The sequence below is a fragment of the Bufo bufo genome, chromosome 2 (assembly GCF_905171765.1).
Source record: "Bufo bufo chromosome 2, aBufBuf1.1, whole genome shotgun sequence".
Lineage (NCBI taxonomy): Eukaryota > Metazoa > Chordata > Amphibia > Anura > Bufonidae > Bufo > Bufo bufo.
The window spans coordinates 470,372,403-470,395,929 of NC_053390.1; the positions used below are offsets into that span (position 1 = coordinate 470,372,403).

A 23,527-nucleotide genomic window follows, 5' to 3' on the forward strand; every position below is an offset into this window, starting at 1 on the left:
TGCCTGCCCTGCTAATCGGTACAAAGCTTTTAGCAGAGTGGAATGGACACAGGCAGGAGCAGCAATGTCTGCTTTTGTCAGTACACTGCTCACTGCAGCCCCACAGTGGAATCAGTACACTCATACACTGCTGACAGGTCAGCTTTGTACAAGTGTATGGATTCAAAAGTGCTAAAAAGACACTTGAACTTCGGGTGCCTTAGATCACTAAAACAGTAAACAAAAATCAAATAAGGCCCAATTAGAAACATTTAAAATAAATGTAAATAAATGTTAGTTCTGCAAAAAAACAAATGGCGGAATTGCTTTTTATCCCCCTTTTCGATTACCAACTTGAAAGGCAACTGTCAGCAGGCTGATCTGTTACTTGTGCACTTGGCAGCTGAAGGCATCAGTTGATATGTGCCTGCATTGCTAAGAAAAATAAAGTTTTAATATATTCAAATGGACTTTTAGCAGCAACGGGGGCGTTACCATTACTCCTAGAGGCTCAGCTTTCTCTGCAACTGCCGTGCACCCTGCACTTTGACAGAGCCAGGTATGATGACATTCTCAGTGCCTGATCCTGTCGATCAAAGTGGAGAGGGTGCGGCAGTTGCAGAGAGAGCTGAGCCTCTAGGTGTAACGACAACGCCCCTGTTGCTCCTAGAGGCTCATTTGCATATATCAAAAGAATATTTTTCTCAGCAATGCGGGCACATATGAACATGGGACCAACACAGATGTCTTCAGCTGCCAAGCGCACATGTAACAGGTCAGCCAGTGTCATAGGTACAAATCTGATTACTGATGCCCTTTAAAATACTGTTGGGGTTGTCAAGTCCATTTGACAGGATTCTGGAAGGTTCTAATAAAGTAGTGGGTTTTTGATGCAGCGTGTATGCAAATGCTTCACATTGTGCCTCTCATCCTATGGCAACCATTCAAAACACAGCTTGTTGTCAATCTGCATCTACCTGTGTGTTGTCAGAAAATAAAGTCCCTTGTGATTCAGAGTGGTAATCTTCCTATATGTGCTATCTGAACTGTTGCCCTTAACAAATCACAGGAGGGCAGCAATGGGTTTTTGCAGCGTTCATTTAACTGTATAAGGGTGGGTTCACATCACATTTTATGCCACTGTTTGACGTACACATTAGAAAATAAAAGGATATAAAAACGCAGCACATCACGTTCCTGTATCATGCATAGTCCGGTAAAAAATAAAAATGTAAAAAAAAAAAAATGTATACTTTTTTACAATGGAACTCTATGGTGAACGGATGGCACTGTATGGCATCAGTTTAACCCCTTAGTGACCAGCCTGTTTGGGCCTTACTGACTAGGTTTTTCTTCTATAGGGGATAGTTATGGGCGTCAGAATATAGCAAAGCAAAGAAAGAAAAAAAATTCCAAAGTTTTTAAAAAAAAATTCCACAACGGAAGAAAAACTATACATATGTGGTATCATTGTAATCGTACTGACCTCGAGTACAAAATTAACAGGACTGTTTTACCGCATAGCAAAATTCTTCTTTTTAGTGCAGTTGCTTAGTAAATATGTAAAAAAAATTCCACACATTCTAGGTGCCCTCCCATTAGTAAAAGGAGTTGACAGTTTTATAAAAAGCAGCAGCTTCACGTAAAAAAGGCAACACATGCTGGCGACTGAAAGAGGTGACCACAACTGAAGTTTGTTATTCTGTTTCATTCAGTAAAGTAATTATCCAGACACTTACTTCCCACATTTTGTACAATCCTCAACAAACATGTTTCCATGAAGCTCTGCTAGGTGATCCCTGCAAAATAAGAGAATACAATACAACCACATATAAATTACCTCAATATCACATATAATTAAAGCCTGTGTTCACAAAACGTCATACTTTATAGGATTGCATATTGCCCTACCCATCATCTTCTTTCATAATAAATAATTGAACTAGGGCTTCCTAAGATAAGCTGTGACATCACCTAAAAGTTATGTATCACTGAGGGCAAGGACCTAAAACTTAACTTTTATTGATAATCACAATAAAATAAAAATTACAACTTGGATAAAGCATCCTAATTGGTGCGTAGAAAGCCATCAACGGTTAACGAACGGCGGTAGAAGGCTGAGAAACTGGGATACAGGGAATAACTATCCCTAAACTTTCCCTCCACAGCTGCTCAGCCCAGAGATACACCTTGATGGTAGGTGTACTCTGTCCACGTACTCAGTCCTTAAAAAGACCATATTACAAAATGTATCCCAATTTCACAGGTCCCAACGCGTTTCCCCCTCTTAACGCAACAGAGGGTTCATCAGGGGACAATACTTAAATGGGTCAATAGAGAAAAAGTGTGCGGCCTCTTAATGGAATAACAGCGCATTGATGTAGGGGCAAAGCGCACAAAAATGGAACCAGTGGTACACACATGTACTCCTAAGATACAGAGTTTATGGCAAAACTATTGAAAAGTTACCTGTACAGAACAAGAAGAAGAGGATTTTTTCTTTTTTTTTTTTCTTAAAAAGATGTTTAACACAAACACGATTTAAACAATATATAATTTTCTCATCACACATTACCTTCAAGTGCATTTTAATACCTTAGTGACATATTTTAGCATCAACCCCTTCCTGACCACTGCCGTACATGCATGGTGGAAGGTCTTTATAGAGGCCGTTTGCCTGCAAGCACAATGGGCACCGTAGCCGCCGGGATTCTGCTTTATTCGGTTTTAAACAGCCGGGGGTTAATGTCCGTGATTGGTGATATTGCCGTTTTCAGACATGTAAGCCTTCAGATGCCGTGGTCAATTGTGACGACAGCATCTGAGGTGACTTTCCCCAGATGTGCTGCGCTCCTAAAGCCTGAAAGGGTCCCCCACATGAAGAACAAGGGAGTTGTTGTTTGCATTAGCCTAGGTCTCTCTGAAGAAACCCATGCTATTACAGCAGGTGGGAGGGCCCCATAAGAACATAGTTATGTAGACAAATAAAAAAACATTTTTTTTAAATATAATATATATATATATATATATATATATATATATATATATATATATATATATATTAATATATTATACACACACTCACCTAAAGAATTATTAGGAACACCACACTAATTCCCCTTTTGCCTTCAGAACTGCCTTAATTCTACATGGCATTGATTCAACAAGGTGCTGATAGCATTCTTTAGAAATGTTGGCCCATATTGATAGGATAGCATCTTGCAGTTGATGGAGATTTGAGGGATGCACATCCAGGGCACGAAGCTCCCGTTCCACCACATCCCAAAGATGCTCTATTGGGTTGAGATCTGGTGACTGTGGGCCATTTTAGTACAGTGAACTCATTGTCATGTTCAAGAAACCAATTTGAAATGATTTGAGCTTTGTGACATGGTGCATTATCCTGCTGGAAGTAGCCATCAGAGGATGGGTACATGGTGGTCATTAAGGGATGGACATGGTCAGAAACAATGCTCAGGTAGCCCGTGGCATTTAAACGATGCCCAATTGGCACTAAGGGGCCTAAAGTGTGCCCAGAAAACATCCCCCACACCATTACACCACCACCACCAGCCTGCACAGTGGTAACAAGGCATGATGGATACATGTTCTCATTCTGTTTACGCCAAATTCGGACTCTACTATTTGAATGTCTCAACAGAAATCGAGACTCATCAGACCAGGCAACATTTTTCCAGTATTTAACAGTCCAATTTTGGTTAGCTCATGCAAATTGTAGCCTCTTTTTCCTTTTTGTAGTGGAGATGAGTGGTACCTGGTGGGGTCTTCTGCTGTTGTAGCCTATCCTCCTCAAGGTTGTGCGTGTTGTGGCTTCACAAATGCTTTGCTGCATACCTCGGTTGTAACGAGTGGTTATTTCAGTCAACGTTGCTCTTCTATCAGCTTGAATCAGTCGGCCCATTCTCCTCTGACCTCTAGCATCCACAAGGCATTTTCGCCCACAGGACTGCTGCATACTGGATTTTTTTCCCTTTTCACACCATTCTTTGTAAACCCTAGAAATGGTTGTGCGTGAAAATCCCAGTAACTGAGCAGATTGTGAAATACTCAGACCGGCCCGTCTGGCACCAACAACCATGCCACGCTCAAAATTGCTTAAATCACCTTTCTTTCCCATTCTGAACATTCAGTTTGGAGTTCAGGAGATTGTCTTGACCAGGAGCACACCCCTAAATGCATTGAAGCAACTGCCATGTGATTGGTTGACTAGATAATTGCATTAATGAGAAATAGAACAGGTGTTCCTAATAATTCTTTAGGTGAGTGTGTAATATATATATATATATATATATATATTTATATTTTAAAAGGAATTAGCATATAGAGATAAGAAAAAATTCCCCATTTTTTTTTCAGTATTAAAACACTAGAACAACTTGGTATCATTGTAATTGTACTGACCAGAAGAATAAAAAGGTAACAGGCCAGTTCTACCACACATAAAAACCCCTAAAACTGTGGCGGCATTGCGTTTGTTTTTCCCCAATTCCACCCCATTTGGAATTTTTTACAGCTTCCCACTACAACATATGTAATATTAAATGGTGCCATTAGAAAGTAGAAATTGTTTAGCAAAAAAAGAGCCCCTCATATGGCTATTTAAATTGAAAAAAACGAGATTTTGTGAAACTCACCTGTAAAATCTCTTTCTCACGGGGTTCATTGGGGGACACAGGACCGTGGGTATAGCTTGCTGCTGCCACTAGGAGGCGACACTAGGCTGAAAAAAGACTTAGCTCCTCCCCTGCAGGCTATACCCACTCCAGCCTGGAGAGAGCATGTCAGTTTGTGCACAAGCAGTAGGAGCAGTAGAAAACACGTGCCAAGTAAAGGAGATGCAACAATAATAAATACTGGGTGGGTGCTGTGTCCCCCAATGAACCCCGCGAGAAAAGGAGATTTTTTGTGAAACTCACCTGTAAAATCTTTTTCTCGTCTTTTCCATTGGGGGACACAGACCATGGGTATAGCTTAGGCCATTACTAGGAGAAGACACTATGCAAATAAGAAAAAACAGCTCCTCCTCCACTGGCTATAAACCCATGCTCCAACAGGAGGACCTCAGTGCGTGCAAAAGCAGTAGGAGAAGGAGATCAGAAACCAAATATTAACAAAGAAAAGCAGAACCAAGGAACACCGCCATCGGGCCGTTAACCATAAGGTTCCACTAGAATAGAACCAACCCCTCCTGCAACAGACAAGAATGGGTGGGAGCTGTGTCCCCCAATGGAAAAGACGAGAAAAAGATTTTACAGGTGAGTTTCATTCCATTGGGGGACACAGACCATGGGACTTCCTAGAGCAGTCCATGGGGTGGGAAGACCAACACCTCCAGAGGGAAAACATCCAACGGTTAAACAGGAAACACAGCCTGCAATACCTTGCGCCCTAGGGCAGCATCAGTCGACGCCAAAGAGTGCAGCTGGTAGAACTTTGTAAAAGGTATGTAAGGACAACCAGGTGGCTGCCTTACAAAGTTGTGATGTAGAGGCTCGATTGCACCTAGCCCAGGAGGCCCTGGTGGAGTGCGCGGTAACCCCCGCTGGGGGAATCCTACCCCGGGACCGATAGGCCATGGCAATAGTCGACCGAATCCACTGAGCCACAGTGACCTTGGAGGCGGCCAGACCCTTACGAGGCCCCTGGGGAAAAACAAAAAGGGAGTCCGAGCGGCGAAATGGGGCAGTAACCGACAGGTACACCTGGACAAGATCCAGAGAATGGAGAGCACGCTCCTTGGGGTTCGCCGGAGCGGGGCAAAAGGATGGCAGGACTATGTCCTCATTAAGGTGGAAGGCGGAGACCACCTTGGGCAAAAAGGAAGGGACACGGCGCAGTACCACCTTGCCCTTGTGGAAGACCAAAAAGGGCTCTTTAGAGGAAAGGGTGGCCAGCTCCGATACCCTCCTGATAGAGGTGATGGCCACCAAAAAGACCACCTTCCAGGTGAGAAAACTCAGGGAAATGTCCCTCAGGGGCTCAAAAGGAGCCGCCTGGAGGGAAGACAGAACCAGGTTCAGATCCCAGGGGGGCAGAGGAGGGACATACGGAGGGGCCGAATGCGCCACCCCTTGCAGGAAGGTCCTCACCGGACCTAGCAGAGCCAGAGAGCGCTGAAAGAAAATGGCCAGAGCAGAGACCTGACCCTTCAGAGAGCTCAGGGACATTCCCATCTCAAGACCCAACTGGAGAAAGGAGAGGACCACCGGAACGGAGAAATGAAGGGGGAAAATGCCCATCTTCTCGCAAAAGGCAAGAAAGGCCTTCCAGGTACGATAGTATATCCGGGAGGAAGCTGGTTTCCTGGCTTTGATCATGGTCCTCATGACAGAGTCCGAGAAGCCCCTCTTCAAGATGGTGGTCTCAGCCACGCCGTTAAAGGAAGTGGTTGTAAATTCTGGTGGAAGAGAGGTCCTTGATACAGCAGGTCCTCCCTGAGAGGAAGAGGCCACGGAACGTCCGCCAGCATCCGAGTGACCTTCGAGAACCAGGCGCGGCGAGGCCAATCGGGGGCGATGAGGATGGTCGGGATTCCTTCTGCCGCGACCCTGCGAAGAACCTTTGGGAGTAGAGGCAGTGGTGGGAAGACATAGAGGAGTGCGAAGTCTTGCCACGGAGACACCAGAGCGTCCACCCTATATGCCTCCGGATCCAGGGCCAGGAACGTGGAAACCTTGTTGTTGAGCCTGGACGCCATCAAGTCCACGTCCGGGCGGCTCCAACGGCGACAGACGTCCTCGAATACGTCCGGATGCAGAGACCACTCTCCCAGATCCACCCTGTTGTGGCTGAGAAAGTCCGCCGTCCAGTTTTCGACCCCTGGGATGTACACTGCAGACAATATTGGAACGTGAGCCTCCGCCCACTGGAGGATCCTCTTCACCTCCTGCATCACCGGCCGGCTGCGGGTTCCGCCCTGATGATTGATGTAGGCCACGGCTGTGGCATTGTCCAACTGGATCCTTACCGGGAGACCCGTTAGGAGGGGGGTCCAATGAGACAGAGGAAAATTGCTCTGAGCTCCAATACGTTGATCGGAAGGCGGGCTTCCACTTCTGACCACACCCCCTGAACCGTCCGAGCCCGTAGAACGCCGCCCCAACCCAGGAGATTGGCATCGGTGGTGACGACTGTCCAGGAGATTGGGAGGAAGGATTTCCCGAAGTCAGATTCTGAGGGGACAGCCACCACGGGGAGGTCCAAGCGAACCCGAGGAGGAAGGCGGATCCGAGAGTCCATACCCCTCGATGTCCTGTCCCAGAAGGCACCGACTCCTGTATCCGTGAGAACTTGCAATGCGGGAGGAATACCCAGGCTGCAGTAGTGTCCATAATCATCCCCAAGAAGGACACCCTCTGGGAAGGTTTGAGAGAGGACTTTGGGAAGTTGATCAGCCAGCCGAACTGTTGCAGAGTTTGAACAGTGATCCTGATGCTGTCTTCGGCCTGGGGACGAGAGGGAGCCTTTATCAGAATGTTGTCCAGGTAGGGCAGCAGAGATATGCCCCTGGTACGGAGAAGCGCCATGATCTGCGCCAAGATCTTTGTGAATACCCGCGGGGCTGTCGCCAGCCCAAAGGGAAGGGCGACGAACTGATAACGACGGTCGCCAATGGCGAAGCGCAGGAACCTGTGGTGAGATTCTGCGATAGGGACATGCAGATAGGCGTCCCGGATGTCCACCGACGCAAGGAACTCCCCTGGAAGAAGAGAAGCAATAACGGAGCAGAGGGACTCCATCCGGAACCTCCGCACCCGCAGGGACTTGTTTAACAGCTTCAGGTCTAGGACCGTACGCACTGATCCCTCCTTCTTTGGCACTACAAAGATTTGAGTAGAAACCTGCCCCCTGTTCCTCCAGAGGAACTGGGACAACTACTCCCCTGACCAGAAGGGAAGAAACCGCTTGTAAAAGGGCCGAGGCTCGGGCCGGATCTCCCGGAACACGAGACGGAAAGAAACGTTCCGGAGGTCTGGAAACGAATTCTATCTTGTAACCGGAAGTTACAATATCCAGGGCCCAGGCGTCTTGAACGTGAGCTCTCCAGACATGCTGAAAAGGAGAGCAGACGGCCGGCGCCCCTTCAGGCCGAGGACTGCTTGGGAACCGTGGGGCAGGCAGAACTCCCCTGGAACTGTGCCCGCGGGCGCCAGGAAGGTTGAGGCTTAAAGGAAGGCTTCTTGCGGGAGTCCTGAGAGCCGCCGGAGGAGGGGGCTGTCGCAGACCCGGATGTGGAAAAGCACCGAAAGGACTGGTTTCTAGAGCCAGAGGGGCGAGCTCTGAAGGCACGCTTGGATCTAGTTAGGGGCAGGTGTGTACTCTTGCCCCCCGCGTAGCATCAAAGATAATCTCACCCAGCTTAGCCCCGAAGAGCCTGGAGCCCGCAAAGGGGAGGTTAGTGAGGGAGCGCTTGGAGGAAGTGTCAGCGTCCCAGACCTTCAACCAGACCTCCCTGCGCTGCGTGACCGAGAGGGCCGAAATCCGCGCAAAGAGAGTGCTGACATCCAATGAGGCCTCACAGAGGAATGTTGTCGCCTGGGACATCTGGAGGATGAAGTTCAGGGTGTCCGCAGAGGCATCCTGCTCCACGAGGTCCTGATGATGGCGCTGCAACCACACCGAAAGCGTCCTGGCTACCCAGGCCGAGGCGAACGCGGGCCGCAGACCTGTGCCCGCCAGAGAGAAGATGGCTTTGGAAAGAGTCCAAACACCTGTCAACGGAGTCCTGTAGGGAGGACCCGTCCAGGACTGGTATTGCCGTATTCTTAGCCAATCTGGCCACCAGCGGGTCGACCTTAGGAGGAGAAGACCACTGCTGCACGTTATCTGCCGGGAAAGGATAAAGAGTATCCATGCGCCTTGTAGCAGAAAAACTGTGATTAGGGCGTTCCCAAGCCTTAGAAAGGACCTTGGCGAACTCGCCATTAACGGGGAATGTAACTGCCTCCGGTTTTCTGGAGTGGAAGAGGGGGAATTCCTGGCTACTAGTAGAAGGAGGTTCCCCCTGGATGTCAAAGGTGTCACGTACCGCCGTGACCAAGTCTGCCACCATGGTGGAGAGCTTAGGTGAGGGTTCAGGGTCCGTGTCCTCGTCCGAGCCGAACCTTTCCCCTTCAGACCTGTAATCCCTGCGAGAGGGAGAGGCTGAACAGTCCTCCAGGCGAGGATGGGGGGGAGCAGAGTCATCCGAGGAGGGATGCTGCTGCGTACGCTGCCTCTTAACGGTCGAGTGTCCTCTGTGGGGGGCACCGGGAGGTGGAGCGGTGCTAACCACAGGCACCGCAGGCAGTGGATCAGTGGCCGCCATGCGTTCCATAAAGGCCATGGCCGCGCAGCAGACCTTACAGGATCCCAGTGGGACCTGAGGCGTTGCTTTAGATTTTTGGGAGGCCCCAGGTTTAGGCATGATGGTGGCAATCCCGGAATCAGTGTCTCCTACCGTTTTGCAGAGCACTGACTGTCCTACCGTGACCTGTGAGGAGCTGGAGTAGCAGTCAAGCGTGGAGAGGCGCTGAGCAAAGCGAAAGCGCCGGAGCCGACGCGATAGGCTCCGCCCCCCAGTCAAGTCACCCATATCCAGCTAGAGGAAGGACAGGAAAGAAAAAAGGGTGTCCTGTTCCAAGAACAAAACCCCCACCAGTGGTGGCAAGGTGTGAAGGCACCCGCTCTGCCCGGCGTGGGGGGACCCGCAGTCCACCCCCGGAATGAGCAGTGAAAGGAAAGACCACCAACGGCTTGAGGAGACACAGACAGTAATAATTTCTTTAGAAAGGTATCACTGTAGTGGTAGACGAGTGCCACAAGGACTCAGCTACCCAGAAGAGCGCACCCAAAGTAAGGTGCTGATAGCTATGGCATGTACGTCAATGCAAAGCCCGAGTTGACGACACCAGAACAACAGTTGTCAGATCAACGGACAATTAACAGAAGTATAGACCATTAAGAGGCCAGGGCCAAATCCCATTGCCATAAGAGACTGGCCCTCTACAGGATCTCTTGGTAAGGCAATACACCGCCTGAGGAGGAGCACGGACAAGGGAAGCCACAAGGGCAATGCTAAGGCCATACTCCGGCTGAGGAGGAGGAGGCCGCATCGTAGAGGATACTGATTCTGATTCCAGAGAAACCGTCATCTGACGGAGGAACTGTGCAGTAGGTACCCTAGTATGTAGTGGGGGTGCACATACCCCTTGTAGAGTAAGAGCTACAGCATGCTTCGCCAGCGAAAAATCGAGGGAGAGGCCTAAGGATACCCAGAAGTAGCATGGTACCATGCTCTCTCAGTTAAGTAAAGCCATCCTGAGGCACTCCGTGAATAAAGGGGGCTGAACCGGAGCGACCGCCGAAGCAGTGCCAGGCTAGAACCCTTACCCGAGGGGGCTGTCCCACTGCCGTGACTACGATCTCCAGCCCTAGTGTGAAAGCTTCCCCTGCTTTCATCTGTGTTCTTCGCCCTTGTGACCTGGACCAGCAGAGCCACCTCTTCAGTCCCTGGCACAAGTGACAGGGACCAGGTTGAAGGGCAGGAACAGGTGGCCCTATGGCTGGGGGGAGCACTAAGGTCTAACCCTCCTGGTCCACTTTGTCTTCTTGTTGGAGGCAGAGCGGTGGAATAAGCATCACCGGTCAGCCTCCCCGGGGATGCAGAGCTCTTAATAGCCCTGGACCCCCAACCTAAAAAGGAAAATAAAAATAAAAAATAAAAAAGTAACAGCCACCCTGCAGAGCAGGGGTTCTGCCTCCTACGACACTAAGCTAAAAACTGACATGCTCTCTCCAGGCTGGAGGGGGTATAGCCTGCAGGGGAGAAGCTAAGTATTTTTTCAGCCTAGTGTCGCCTCCTAGTGGCAGCAGCAAGCTATACCCATGGCCCTGTGTCGCCCAATGATACCAGCGAGAAATAAAGTTATGGCTCCGGGAAGGCATGGAGTGAAAAACAAAATGGAAAATTGCTGGGGCAGTGGTTGTAGGTTTTTCATAGTTACTTGTATAAGATCTTTGCGGCCTAGTTGTCATTTTCATAGGAAACATTTTGGTGTGTATACAATGTATTCAATAAATAATGGTTACAATTTAATTTTTTGGGGGGAGGAGGAATAAAAAAAAAAAAAAAGCAATAATCAACATTGTATTTTTATGGCGTTAACTACGTAGTATGAACTATGAACAACAAGATAACATTGTTCACAGGACTTTCTTTTTCGTCCTGCATAACGGAAACCAGACGGATCCGTTATACTTGCCCATAGACTTCTATTATGAAGGATCAAAACTGAATGCCTCTAAAGGTTTCCGTTTTGAATTTGGCTTAGAAATTCAAAAAGCAATAACAGAACTCATAACGCTGATGTAAAACACCCCCCCCCCCCCCTTAGTAGGAGAGATGAACAGAAAAGAGCAATTCTGTTTTTTTTTGTTTTTTTTCAGTGTTTACTGTGACCAATAAATAATGTATTAAAGGGGTAGACCAGGATTTTGAGAACAATGGCCTATTCTGTGTGCAGGCCATCAATCAGATTGGTAGGGGTCTGACACCCTGCTATCAGCTATTACCTTGTGGCTACACAGCTCTGTCCATTGTACATTGATTAATGTCGTGTTTTAAAGCCAAGAAGGTAGCTCTAGCTGCATTCTAGCCCGAGATACAGCTTTCAGAAGAAACCACAGTTTGAATTTGTTCTTTTGCCTTAGGTCATTTATATATTGAAGAAATAAAGCAGCATACCTTGGGAATCCAGATCTCACGTGTAAACCATCTACGTTTTGGCTAATCAAAAACTTCAATATGCCAACTCTCTGTAGCTGCAATAGCGCCATATGTGTAGCAGATGGACGTGCTGTTTCAAATGTTGTGTCAAATTTGGGATTTAAACCCTTTTCCTCCAATGTCCACACACCATTAGGACCTCTGAAAGGAAATATATAATGCATTAATTTTCTAAGGCTTTCATTTCCTGTATATGTTCTGTATGCACCCGAAATGTTTTAATGCATCCATGGGGACCCATTATCTAAACATATGCCAAAAAAGTATCCTCTTGGCACAAATCTTGGGGATATGTGGTGGTATACTATTTTTTCGATGTAATAAAAGACACGTGGACAATTTTTTCAATGCAAAGGCATCCCCGATTGTATATCTTAGTGCATGGGTGACACATGCAACTGTATTGCACAAATTGTGCCTTACGTTCAAAACACATTCTGGCATATATGCGATGAGTGTAAACTAAAAACAGATGTTAAGAAAATACTCTTTACTCTCCCATGTTAAATAAAAAAGATAAAATTGAACTAGATAGTCAGACAACAGCTCCACCTGATAAATTAAACCTGTGTCACATGAAAACACGTATGAGTGGTCACTAGCAGGTTAAACCACTGCAGTGCATTTTTAGGCCTCATGCACACGACCGTTGTGTGCATCCGCGTCCGTTCCGTCATTTTTCACAGTTTAGCGGAGGTCCCATTCATTTCTATGGAGCTGTGGAAAAAAACTGATAGTCCTCCGTTTTTTCTCCGCGTCCGTGATCCGCGATTCCAGTCCGTCAAAAAAAAATAACCTGTCCTATTCTTGTCAGTGAAAAACGGAGGACGGACCCATTCAAGTCAATGGGTCAGTCAAAAAAAAAAGGGAAGCACAACTGGTATGTCATCCGTGTCCGTGTTTTTCTACAAGACCTAATAAAATTGCACTTTTCATTAACCTTCCTTTTTTTCCCAGTCAGACAAAAAAAAGGAAGACACAAGGAAACACAACTGAAGCAAAATCGGACACGGACCACTGAAGCCAAATCACCGATGTGCATGAGGCCTTAGCGGAATGTTTAGGGTCATTGTTCTGTTGGAAGTTGAACGTTCATCCCAGTGTCAACTCTCTGGAAAGAATGTGCTTCCCTCAAGAAATGCCCTATATTTTTTCTCTGTATTTCATAATATCAACATTATACCATATACAAATAGTTATATTTACCCACAAAAATCTACAAACCGATCTCTTCCTCTCCCTAAAGGATGGGATCATTTGCGGGTAAATATAACTATTTGTATATTGATTGGGTTTTGATATTATGAATGATGCCGTCACCACCATGCTTCACTGGGGTAATGGTGTTCTTGAGGTAATGGGAAAACGTTGGATTTGCAATTTTAGTCTCATATGACCTAAGAACTTTCTTCCATGTGTTGGTGGAATCTGCCAGATGCTGTTTGGCAAACTCTTAACTTGTTTTCTTATGTTTTACTTTAAGCAATGGCTTGTTTCTGACCACTCTTCCATAAAGCTCCACTTTGTGGAGTGTACAGCATATAGTGGTCCATGGACAGATACGTCTATCTCTTCTGCGGATCTTTGAAGCTTCTTCAGTGTTATCATTATTAGGGTCTTTGTTGAATCTCAAATTAATGCCCACCTTGCCTGGCCTTTTGGTGGCCAGACTCCTCTTGTCAGGTTTGTAGCTCTGCCATACTTTTGTACTGATCACCTATCCTCAGGATAGATGATCAATATCAGATTGGTGGAGGTCTGACACTAGGAACCCCCTGCTGATCAACTGTTTAAAGAGGCTGCAGTAGCCCAGTGAGCATCACAGCCTCATCCTAGGCCAGTGACATCACCTCCATTGGTCATGTGGCCTAGGATCAGCTCAGTTCTATTCAAGTGAATGGGGCTGAGCTGCAATATCAAAGCCGGTCACTATCCACTGGACGGCACTGTGCTTGGTAAGCTGCTTTTAAAATAAACAATAAAAAGGGACTGCCCAGTCGGTGGGAAGTTAACAGATCCCATACACTTAAGTAGAAGCGCTTGACAGGGATATGTCCCCTGCCCGTTGCTATTTGTATTGTTTAACAAGCTGCCTGCTATTCTGATTCATGAATAATTGGAAATTAAGGGCTGTGTATGCGACAAAATTCCACTATTTGAGCATGACATCCTACTATGTGTTAAGAAAACAAGGGAGTCAGTTCCAAGTTAATGGAAGTCAGCAAAAAAAAAAAAAAAAAAAAAAGAGTATGGAGGGAATGCTTGAATCTGCGTTGTCACACTTTATACCACATTTATCAAATTATATCACGTTTGATAAAATTGTCTCATCCTTAAACCTAACACTTGTCTAGAAAAGCTACTCCAGTTTCCCTACTCCACCCTCTTAATGGTGTGAGATTGCAACTTTTTAAAGCAAATGTGTGTCACCAAAATTTTTATCAGCCAGTTAAAACCAGATAGCAGCACACATCCTTTTTCTAATCTGATTTTATTTTCTGATTGTAGATTTATTTATTCTGTGACCTGTGCAGAGACCATTGTACAAGGGAAGAATTGATAAGATTTGACAATCAACTATTTTGAATGGTGGATCCTGTGTTATCTGTCCTTCTAATCCTGCCTGTTAATTATATCATCTCTGTATAGATAAGAAAGGAACTGCAGTAAAGTGATCTGCAAAGACCAAGAAGTGGCAGCTATTAGGCTTAGTGGAAAGTGTGGACAGGCTTAGTGGACACCCCCCCAGAAGAAACGCACCAGCAAAACGTACGTCGGGCTCCTGGTCTTCCCCAAAGTGGTCAGTAACCCATGTTTATACGATATTATTACTCAGTTTTATTTATGTAATGCGTTTTAATTTATGGTCAATCACCTTCTTTATCTGCATTTTGCCACCACTACGGCCCTTTGTGGGTCTGTAGGTAACTCTTTTATGATGTTTAATTAGATCACTTCACTGTGACTGTCTGATCTGCTTTGGTTACTTTTCATTCCATATCACTGGCAATTTTTTTTTATGTTGATTTAGTTTACTTATAAAAGGTGGGTGTACCATTGTGGAGGATTGCCTATCATTAAGGCTACTTTCACACTTGTATGAAAAAATGCGGCATAATAAAAAAGGAGGAAATTGGATCTCTGGAAAAAGCTGTGGATGAATTGGAAAACATTTCTAATATTTTGGCACTGTACAATATCTGTTTTGGCAGTACAGTGCCATAGAACCAGCAATAGAAAAAATAGCCCACCAAAATGCCCTTAAGGGATGTGTCAAGATTTTTTTAAACTGATGACCTATCCTCAGGACCAATAAATGACCTAGGCAATGCTGTGAAATGGCTGCCACACTACAGCAAGTGCTGGTGTCTTCTCAAACAGCTGATTGGCGGGGGTGCTGGGTGCCACAGATTAGATAACGATGACCTATTCAGAGGATACTTGTGATAGTAAAACTTCAGCACACCTTTAGGTATAATGCAATCAGTGCATTCTTTTTATTTGTTTTTTTTTCTTGCAAAGCAACTCAAATGCATGTGTATGACGTTTTGGTCAAACAGACCTTCATCAAACAATGGAATAAGAGCAAAAGTTTTTATTAAAAGATAAAAATATAGAAAAAAAATATAGAAAAAATAAATAAATATAATATATATATATATATATATATATATATATATACATACATATATATACATATATATACATATACATATACACACACACACACAGCTCAAAAAAATAAAGGGAACACTTAAACAACACAATGTAACTCCAAGTCAATCACACTTCTGTGAAATCAAACTGTCCACTTAGGAAGCAACACTGAGTGACAATCAATTTCACATGCTGTTCTGCAAAATGACCTCCAGCAGGCCACAAATGTGCATGTGTCTGCTCAAGCGGTCAGAAACAGACTCCATGAGGATGATATGAGGGTCCGACGTCCACAGGTGGGGGTTGTGCTTACAGCCCAACACCGTGCAGGACGTTTGGCATTTGCCAGAGAACACCAAGATTGGCAAATTGGCCACTGGCGCCCTGTGCTCTTCACAGATGAAAGCAGGTTCACACTGAGCACATGTGACAGACGTGACAGAGTCTGGAGACGCCGTGGAGAACGTTCTGCTGCCTGCAACATCCTCCAGCATGACCGGTTTGGCATTGGGTCAGTAATGGTGTGGGGTGGCATTTCTTTGGAGGGCCGCACAGCCCTCCATGTGCTCGCCAGAGGTAGCCTGACTGCCATTAGGTACCGAGATGAGATCCTCAGACCCCTTGTGAGACCATATGCTGGTGCGATTGGCCCTGGGTTCCTCCTAATGCAAGACAATGCTAGACCTCATGTGGCTGGAGTGTATCAGCAGTTCCTGCAAGATGAAGGCATTGATGCTATGGACTGGCCCGCCCGTTCCCCAGACCTGAATCCAATTGAGCACATCTGGGACATCATGTCTCGCTCTATCCACCAACGTCACGTTGCACCACAGACTGTCCAGGAGTTGGCAGATGCTTTAGTCCAGGTCTGGGAGGAGATCCCTCAGGAGACCGTCTGCCACCTCATCAGGAGCATGCACAGGCGTTGTAGGGAGGTCATACAGGCACGTGGAGGCCACACACACTACTGAGCCTCATTTTGACTTGTTTTAAGGACATTACATCAAAGTTGGATCAGCCTGTAGTGTGTTTTTCCACTTTAATTTTGAGTGTGACTCCAAATCCAGACCTCCATGGGTTGAAAAATTTGATTTCCATTTTTTAATTTTTGTGTGATTTTGTTGTCAGCACATTCAACTATGTAAAGAACAAAGTATTTCAGAAGAATATTTAATTAACTCAGATCTAGGATGTGTTATTTTTGTGTTCCCTTTATTTTTTTGAGCAGTGTGTGTGTATATATATTTAAAAATTGTGCATATGCCATAGTAAAGTTATGCATTAATAAATAGTCAGGTTTAAACAAGTAATTCAAATCAAGGAGATTGCATAAAGAGGAATTGTACATTGTTAATTGCATAATGGTAGTTGTCAGTACGAGATATTAATCCTATAAGCGGGATCACTAAACATTCTCTAAATAGAGACTCAAGTCGATGAAACATCATAATATGGCTGAAATAAAAATGGAGTAGATTTAGTAATCGTACATGTGAACATCTTGAATGGAGCGGTATCTTAGTAGCAGATGCTTGGGGGTTCAAGCCATATTTATAGTATTAATTAAGTATAAATATGAACAAATGTACAAGTAGCACAAGTAGGCGGTTGGAGCAAATATAAGTTTCCATATAGAATCTATCAAGTACCTGATCCCCTAGAAGTAGTGGAAATAAAACTCACGAGTTTACATAAAGGAGAAGGAACAGCTGATCTGCAAAGTTGAAGAAATAGGCATAGGAACGGTGTAATCACACCAGTGAGCAGAGGTCCCAATAACGCCTGTACAAGCATCATTGACGCATGTTCAGGCCATTTTACTCCCTGAAAAAAGTCTAGACTTTTACCTGCCATTCAGCCAAGCAGACTGCAAAGCTCCATACAGTAAGGAGCCCTACTATTGGTTGGTTTGAGCAGGTGCCAGAGCGATACAGCACCCTGCAGCAGGGGAAGCCGGCGGGAGCTGGAAGGAGGAGCGGGGCGTGCTGTACAAGGACCCCGGGAAACATGGTGGCAGAGGAGCTGAAGAGGACTCCTCAGAGGTGAAAAATACCCCCGAACATCAAGGTGACAGCAGTGTGTGATCACCACACACTGCACTACATACATCACATCACACACTGCACCACTCACACTGATGCATTTAGTGTATGTAGTGCACTGTGTAATAAAGGCAGGCACGCTATTATAGCCAACTGATAAAGTACAGGGTTAATTCCGCTATATTGGACCGGACTTAGCTATAATTGCCTGATGGTATTTAGTAATGGTGCCCTGCATAAATATCCACCTCTGACCTGCATCACAAGTTTAACCACAATTTCCACATTACTGTAACAATGCGTTCCACAGTGGAACTCCTTGCGAGTAGGGTTGTTTCGATACCATAAAAAAAGAGTAATTCGATACTTGATCCCACGCAAAAAAAAATAAAAAATAAAAACCACCCAAAAAAGCTGCGTGCATTCCGCATTTTATGGAACGTCCATCCCATAATAGAACAGTCCGATCCTATTTTTTGGGGGGGACAAGGCGACCAAAAAAAAAAGGCGAATCGCGCAGTTTTTTTTTTTTTTTCTGTTACAGCGCTCACTGCATAGGACATTTTTAAAATATTTTAATAGTTTGGACTTTTCAGACGTGGCGATATGTAATATGTTTATTTATTGTTTATATATTTTATATGTAAAATTGGGAAAGGGGGTGATTTATACTTAATATATTGATGGTTTTTTTACTTTTTTTTTTATACACTTTTTATTTAATAACCATTTTCCCCCTTAGGGGCTAGAACATGGGATCTTTTAATCCCTTGACTATTCACCCTGATAGAGCTCTATCAGGATAAATAGGACTTCACACTCTCCCTGCTGCCCTGTGGGGAGGGGGCGCACTGCGCCACCAATGATAATATAATTAACATTTAATACAGGAGGCTGGTGCGGCACCTGAGAGGTTAACTGCCGCTAATCGCAGCTCCCCGCCAGCACCCGCCTCAGGGATTTGTATTAAACATTTACTTTCATTGGTGGCGCAGTGCGCCCGCCCCTCTCTCCTCATTAGTGGCATCAGCAGCGGCACAGGGAGGAGGGAGTGCTTCCTTCTCCCCTGTGCTGCTAAGGAGAACACGGAGCACACAGAGCAGCGCGCTCCATGTTCTCGGATACTAGACTGCACAATAGCGAAGCCTAGTATCGAAAAAAGGCAAATCCTGGTATTGAGGTCGATACCAGGCAAAAGTATCGATTGGGTATCGAAAATTCGATACCCAAAACAACCCTAATCGCGAGATTACCCAATAAACATCGATCTTAGCTCCACCTCCCCATTCATCTAAATCCATATCGATGCATTCCACACTGAAACGCATCACCATCTTACGTACTTATTATTCCATATATTTTTGGCCTGATGCAATACATTCCAGCAGGAGGCGATGCTTTCCACTGTGCAACGCACCACTTCCAGCCACCATACATCTCCAGCTAGATGTGATGCGTTCTACTGTGGACTTCCGGCCATCAATGACATTACTTCCGGTTTATTATAATAAAAGCGTGCCCTCTTTACAAACACTTCAGCATGCTCACTGGTGTGATAACACTAGTCCTAAGCCTATTTCTTCAACTTTGCATATCAGCTGCTCCATCTCATCTATGGCAACTCTTGAGTTTCATTTCCACTACTTCTAGGGTATCTTGTACTCTATATTCTGTATGGAAACTTATATCTGCACCAACTGACTACTTGTGCTATTGGTACATTTGTTCTTAATTGGCTATTTATACTTAAAAGGGAGTCTGTCAAGTAAACTGACCATTATAGAAGACTAACACCATTATCAGCATTATAGTCCCCATATTGGAATGCTACTTACTGTTTAGCTGTCCGTCACTTATTTTCTTAAAAAAAACACTTATTCAATATGCAAATTAGGTCTTACGACGCCCAGGGGCAGCATTCAAGCGGCCGGTGCCCAGGCCCCTCGTCAGTATTCATATGAAACCCCTCCCCTTTCACCCCTCTGGCCCGCCCCAGGTTCTTCAGAAATCCAGCGCGGTTCACAAGATTCACCACGCCTGCGCACTTCATTCCCCATTCCGGCACATGTGCATTAAACGCTCTTGTGCCTCTGCCCATAATGGGGAATGAAGTGCGCAGGCACGGCGAATCTTGTGAACCGCGCTGGATTTCTGAAGAACCTGGGGCGGGCCAGAGCGGTGAAAGGGGAGAGGTTTCTAATGAATAGGGACGAGGGGCCTGGGCACCGGCCGCTTGAATGCCGCCCCTGGGCACCTTCAAACCTAATTTGCATATAGAATAAAAGTGTTTTTTGAAGAAAATAAGTGACAGACAGCTAAACCGTAAGTAGCATTCCAATATGGGGACTATAATGCTGATAATGGTGTTAGTCTTCTATAATGGTCAGTACAGGTGAAAGACTCCCCTTAATACTATAGACATGGTTTGAAACCCAGAGGATCTGCTACTCTGATATCGCTCCATTCAAAATGCTCACATGTACGATTACTATATCTACTCTACGATTTTGATTTTAGCCATACTACTATGTTTCATCGACTTGAGTCTCTATTTAGAGATTGTTTAGTGATCTCGCATACATGCTTACAGGATTAATATCTCGTACGGACTACTACCATTATGCAATTAACAATGTTCTTACCTTAATTGGGACTCATCTTTATGCAATCTCCTAGATTTGAATTACTCGTTTTAACCTGACGATTAATGCATATCTTGACTATGGCATATGCACAATTTCTATTTTTTCTTTCTACTTTTTTCTATATTTTTATCTTTAATATAAAGTTTTGCTCTTATTCCATTTTTTGATGAAGGTCGGTTTGACCAAAATGTCATACACATACTCGTTGTAACCTGACAATTAACTTGACTATGGCATATGCACAATTTATATATAATTATTTCTATATATTTATCTGTAATATTAATTTTTGCTCTAATTCCAGTGTTGGATGAAGGACAGTTTGACCGAAACATCACACATGCATACACATGCATTTGAGTTGCTTTGCATTCTTTTTATTATTTTTTCTTGCACTGATTACATTATACCTAAAGGTGTGCTGAAGTTTTATTATTACAAGTATATTGAGGGTCGGGAGCCAACAACCGAAGCACCCAAAAATTGGACTAGAGTGGCACGCCACTTAACCAGATACTATTCAGAGGATAGTTCATCAGTGAAAAAATCCTGGAAAAAACCTTTAAAGGGCTTCTGTCACCTCAAGGTAATTTGCATATTTTAAAAGCATGTTTTAAACAAAATCTACAGGACCAAAATGATTAATTTGATTATGTAGGCATAAATCGCAGTGTGGGGATTATAAGTAAGCAAAAAAAAAAAAAAACGGTTTAGTGGGGTGACAGAAGCCCTTTAAAGAGAGTGGTCTCAATTCAGCAAGTGGACAACCAAAATAGCCCACCAAAATCCACTTAAAGCGGTGTTTCAAGAATTTTTAACTGATGACCTATCATCTGGACCGATGAATGTGACATCATGGCCTAGGCAAAGCTGCGAGACGGCTGCCGCACTACAGGAAGTGCTGGTGTCTTCTCAAACTGCTGATCATGGGGGTCCCGGGTGTCGGACCACCACTGATCATATAATAATGACCTGTTTAGAGGATAGTTCAACAGTTAAAAAATCCTGGAAAAACCCCTTTAACCTGTTACGGACACAGGGCGTACAGGTACGCCCTGATACTTAAGGACACAGGGCGTACCTGTACGCCCTGTGTATTTCCGATCACCGCCGTGTGGTGATCGGAACCCGATGCCTGCTCAAATCATTAAGCAGGCACCTTGGCTAAATGCGAGGGGGGGGGTCCCGTGACCCCCCCCCCGTGTCGGCAATCGCCGCAAACCGCAGGTCAATTCAGACCTGCGGTTTTTTAATGGTGCCACGGGCACAGGTTCCATCGGGTCCCCATGCGGCTGTAGGGGGGACCCGATGGCATGGAAGGCAGCGCGATGCCTTCCTGAGGCCTCGGCGCTGCCTTCCTGTGACGAGCCTGTGAGATCCAGCCTCCTGTATCTCACAGGCAGGAAGCTGTATGAGTACACTATTACTCATACAGCCATTGCATTCCAATACAGAAGTATTGGAATGCAATGTAAAAGGGATTAGACCCCCAAAAGTTGAAGTCTCAAAGTGGGACAAAAAATAAAGTTAAAAAAAAAAGTTGAAAATAAAGTTTCCCCCAAAAAATTTAAAGTTTCAAGTAAAAATAAACAAACACGTCATTTTCCCCAAATAAAGTAAAAAAAAAAAAAAAAAATTGGGGAAAAAAAAATAGGAAAAAAATAAAATAAAGTAGACATATTAGGTATCGCCGTGTCCATATCGACCGTCTCTATAAAACATATCACATGAACTTACCCCTCAGATGAACACCATAAAAAAATAAAAAATGTGCTAAATAAACCATTTTTTTGTCACCTTACATCAAAAAGTACAACAGTAAGCGATCAAAAACGCGTTTGCCCACCAAAATAGTACCAATCTAACAGTCACCTCATCCTGCAAAAAATTAGTCCTAAGACAATCACCCAAAAAAAAAAAAAAAAAAAAAAAAACAACACACTATGGCTCAGAATATGGAGACACTAAAACATTATTTTTTTTGTTTTAAAAAAGCTGTTATTGTGTAAAACTTACATAAATAAAATAAAAAAGTATACATATTAGGTATCGCCGCGTCCGTATCGACCGGCTCTATAAAGATATCACATGACCTAACCCCTCAGGTGAACACCGTTTTTTTTACTAAAAACTGTAAAAAATAAATTTAAAAAAAGCCATTTTTTGTCACCTTACATCACAAAAAGCAGTAAGACGCTCGTGATTATTGGCCTGACAAACACAGGACCACCGAGCCGAGCACCTTTGGGACATTTACTTACACGGTAAGACCGTCCTGATTCTTCCGGCAGGCTGTCACAAGGAGCACTAGAAAGTTTTCCCCAGTGGGACGCCGCTGGTGGTAGCATATAGCGGGACGCCGCTATCTCTCTGTGTGTATATAGACACTATTTGCACTTGACTTACAGGATACAGTTTGTGACATCACACCAGGAACATTTATTGATTTTTTTCCAGGATATTTTGAAAGTATCAATTACGTTTGGGACTATAAAGTGTAACCCATTTACCTCATTGACAGTATTGTTTTATTTGTAGCAATATTTTGTTACTTGTGGCTACTTGTTTTTTTATTTTATATTTATCCCCATATTTTAAGGGTATTTTAGGATTTTTCTTGCTGGCATTTATATTCCTGTCTTTTAGGAGCATCTATTAGGACGTGTATGGGTAGCGGAGGTTTCATGTATTGGTAATTTATGAATTTTATCTATTTGTGTAGTAATAAATTCTTTATGGTCTGATTATCTTGAGAGTGCCCAGATTTCTTTCTGCTATACGTATCTTGCATCACAAAAAGTGTAATAGCAAGCGATCAAAAAGTCATATGCACCCCAAAATAGTGCCAAACAGTCATCTCATCCCGCAAAAAATTAGACCCTACCCAAAAACTGAAAAAACTATGGCTCTCAGACTATGGAGACACTAAAACATGATTTTTTTTGTTTCAAAAATAAAATCATTGTGTAAAACTTACATAAATAAATAAAAAGTATACATATTAGGTATCGCCCCGTCCATGACAACCTGCTCTATAAAATTACCACATGATCTAACCTGTCAGATGAATGTTGTAAATAACAAAAAAAAAAAAAACGGTGCCAAAACAGCCATTTCTTGTTACCTTGCCTCACAAAAAGTGTAATATAGAGCAACCAAAAATCATATGTACCCTAAACTAGTACCAACAAAACTTCCACTTTATCCCGTAGTTTCTAAAATGGGGTCACTTTTTTGAAGTTTCTACTCTAGGGGTGCATCAGGGGGGCTTCAAATGGAACATGGTGTCAAAAAACCAGTCCGGCAAAATCTGCCTTCCAAAAACCGTATGGCATTCCTTTCCTTCTGCGCCATGGCGTGTGCCCATACAGCAGTTTACGACCACATATGGGGTGTTTCTGTGAACTACAGAATCA

The 23,527-nt window shown here is 44.4% G+C and overlaps 1 protein-coding gene across 4 annotated transcripts in view; it reads right to left on the reverse strand.

Annotated features, from left to right (window-relative positions):
- The window catches only part of SIRT6 (sirtuin 6), an 80,137-nt gene that overhangs the window by 42,734 nt on the left and 13,876 nt on the right, over positions 1-23,527 (reverse strand). For 3 of the 4 annotated variants that reach the window (XM_040417709.1, XM_040417711.1, XM_040417712.1), the window contains exons 3-4: positions 11,726-11,908; positions 1,719-1,778 (exon numbers count right to left, since the gene is read on the reverse strand). In XM_040417709.1, the coding sequence (XP_040273643.1) occupies positions 1,719-1,778; positions 11,726-11,908 (243 nt within the window). The remainder of the gene's footprint in view (positions 1-1,718; positions 1,779-11,725; positions 11,909-23,527) is intronic. The other variant, XM_040417710.1, reaches the window with a different exon arrangement.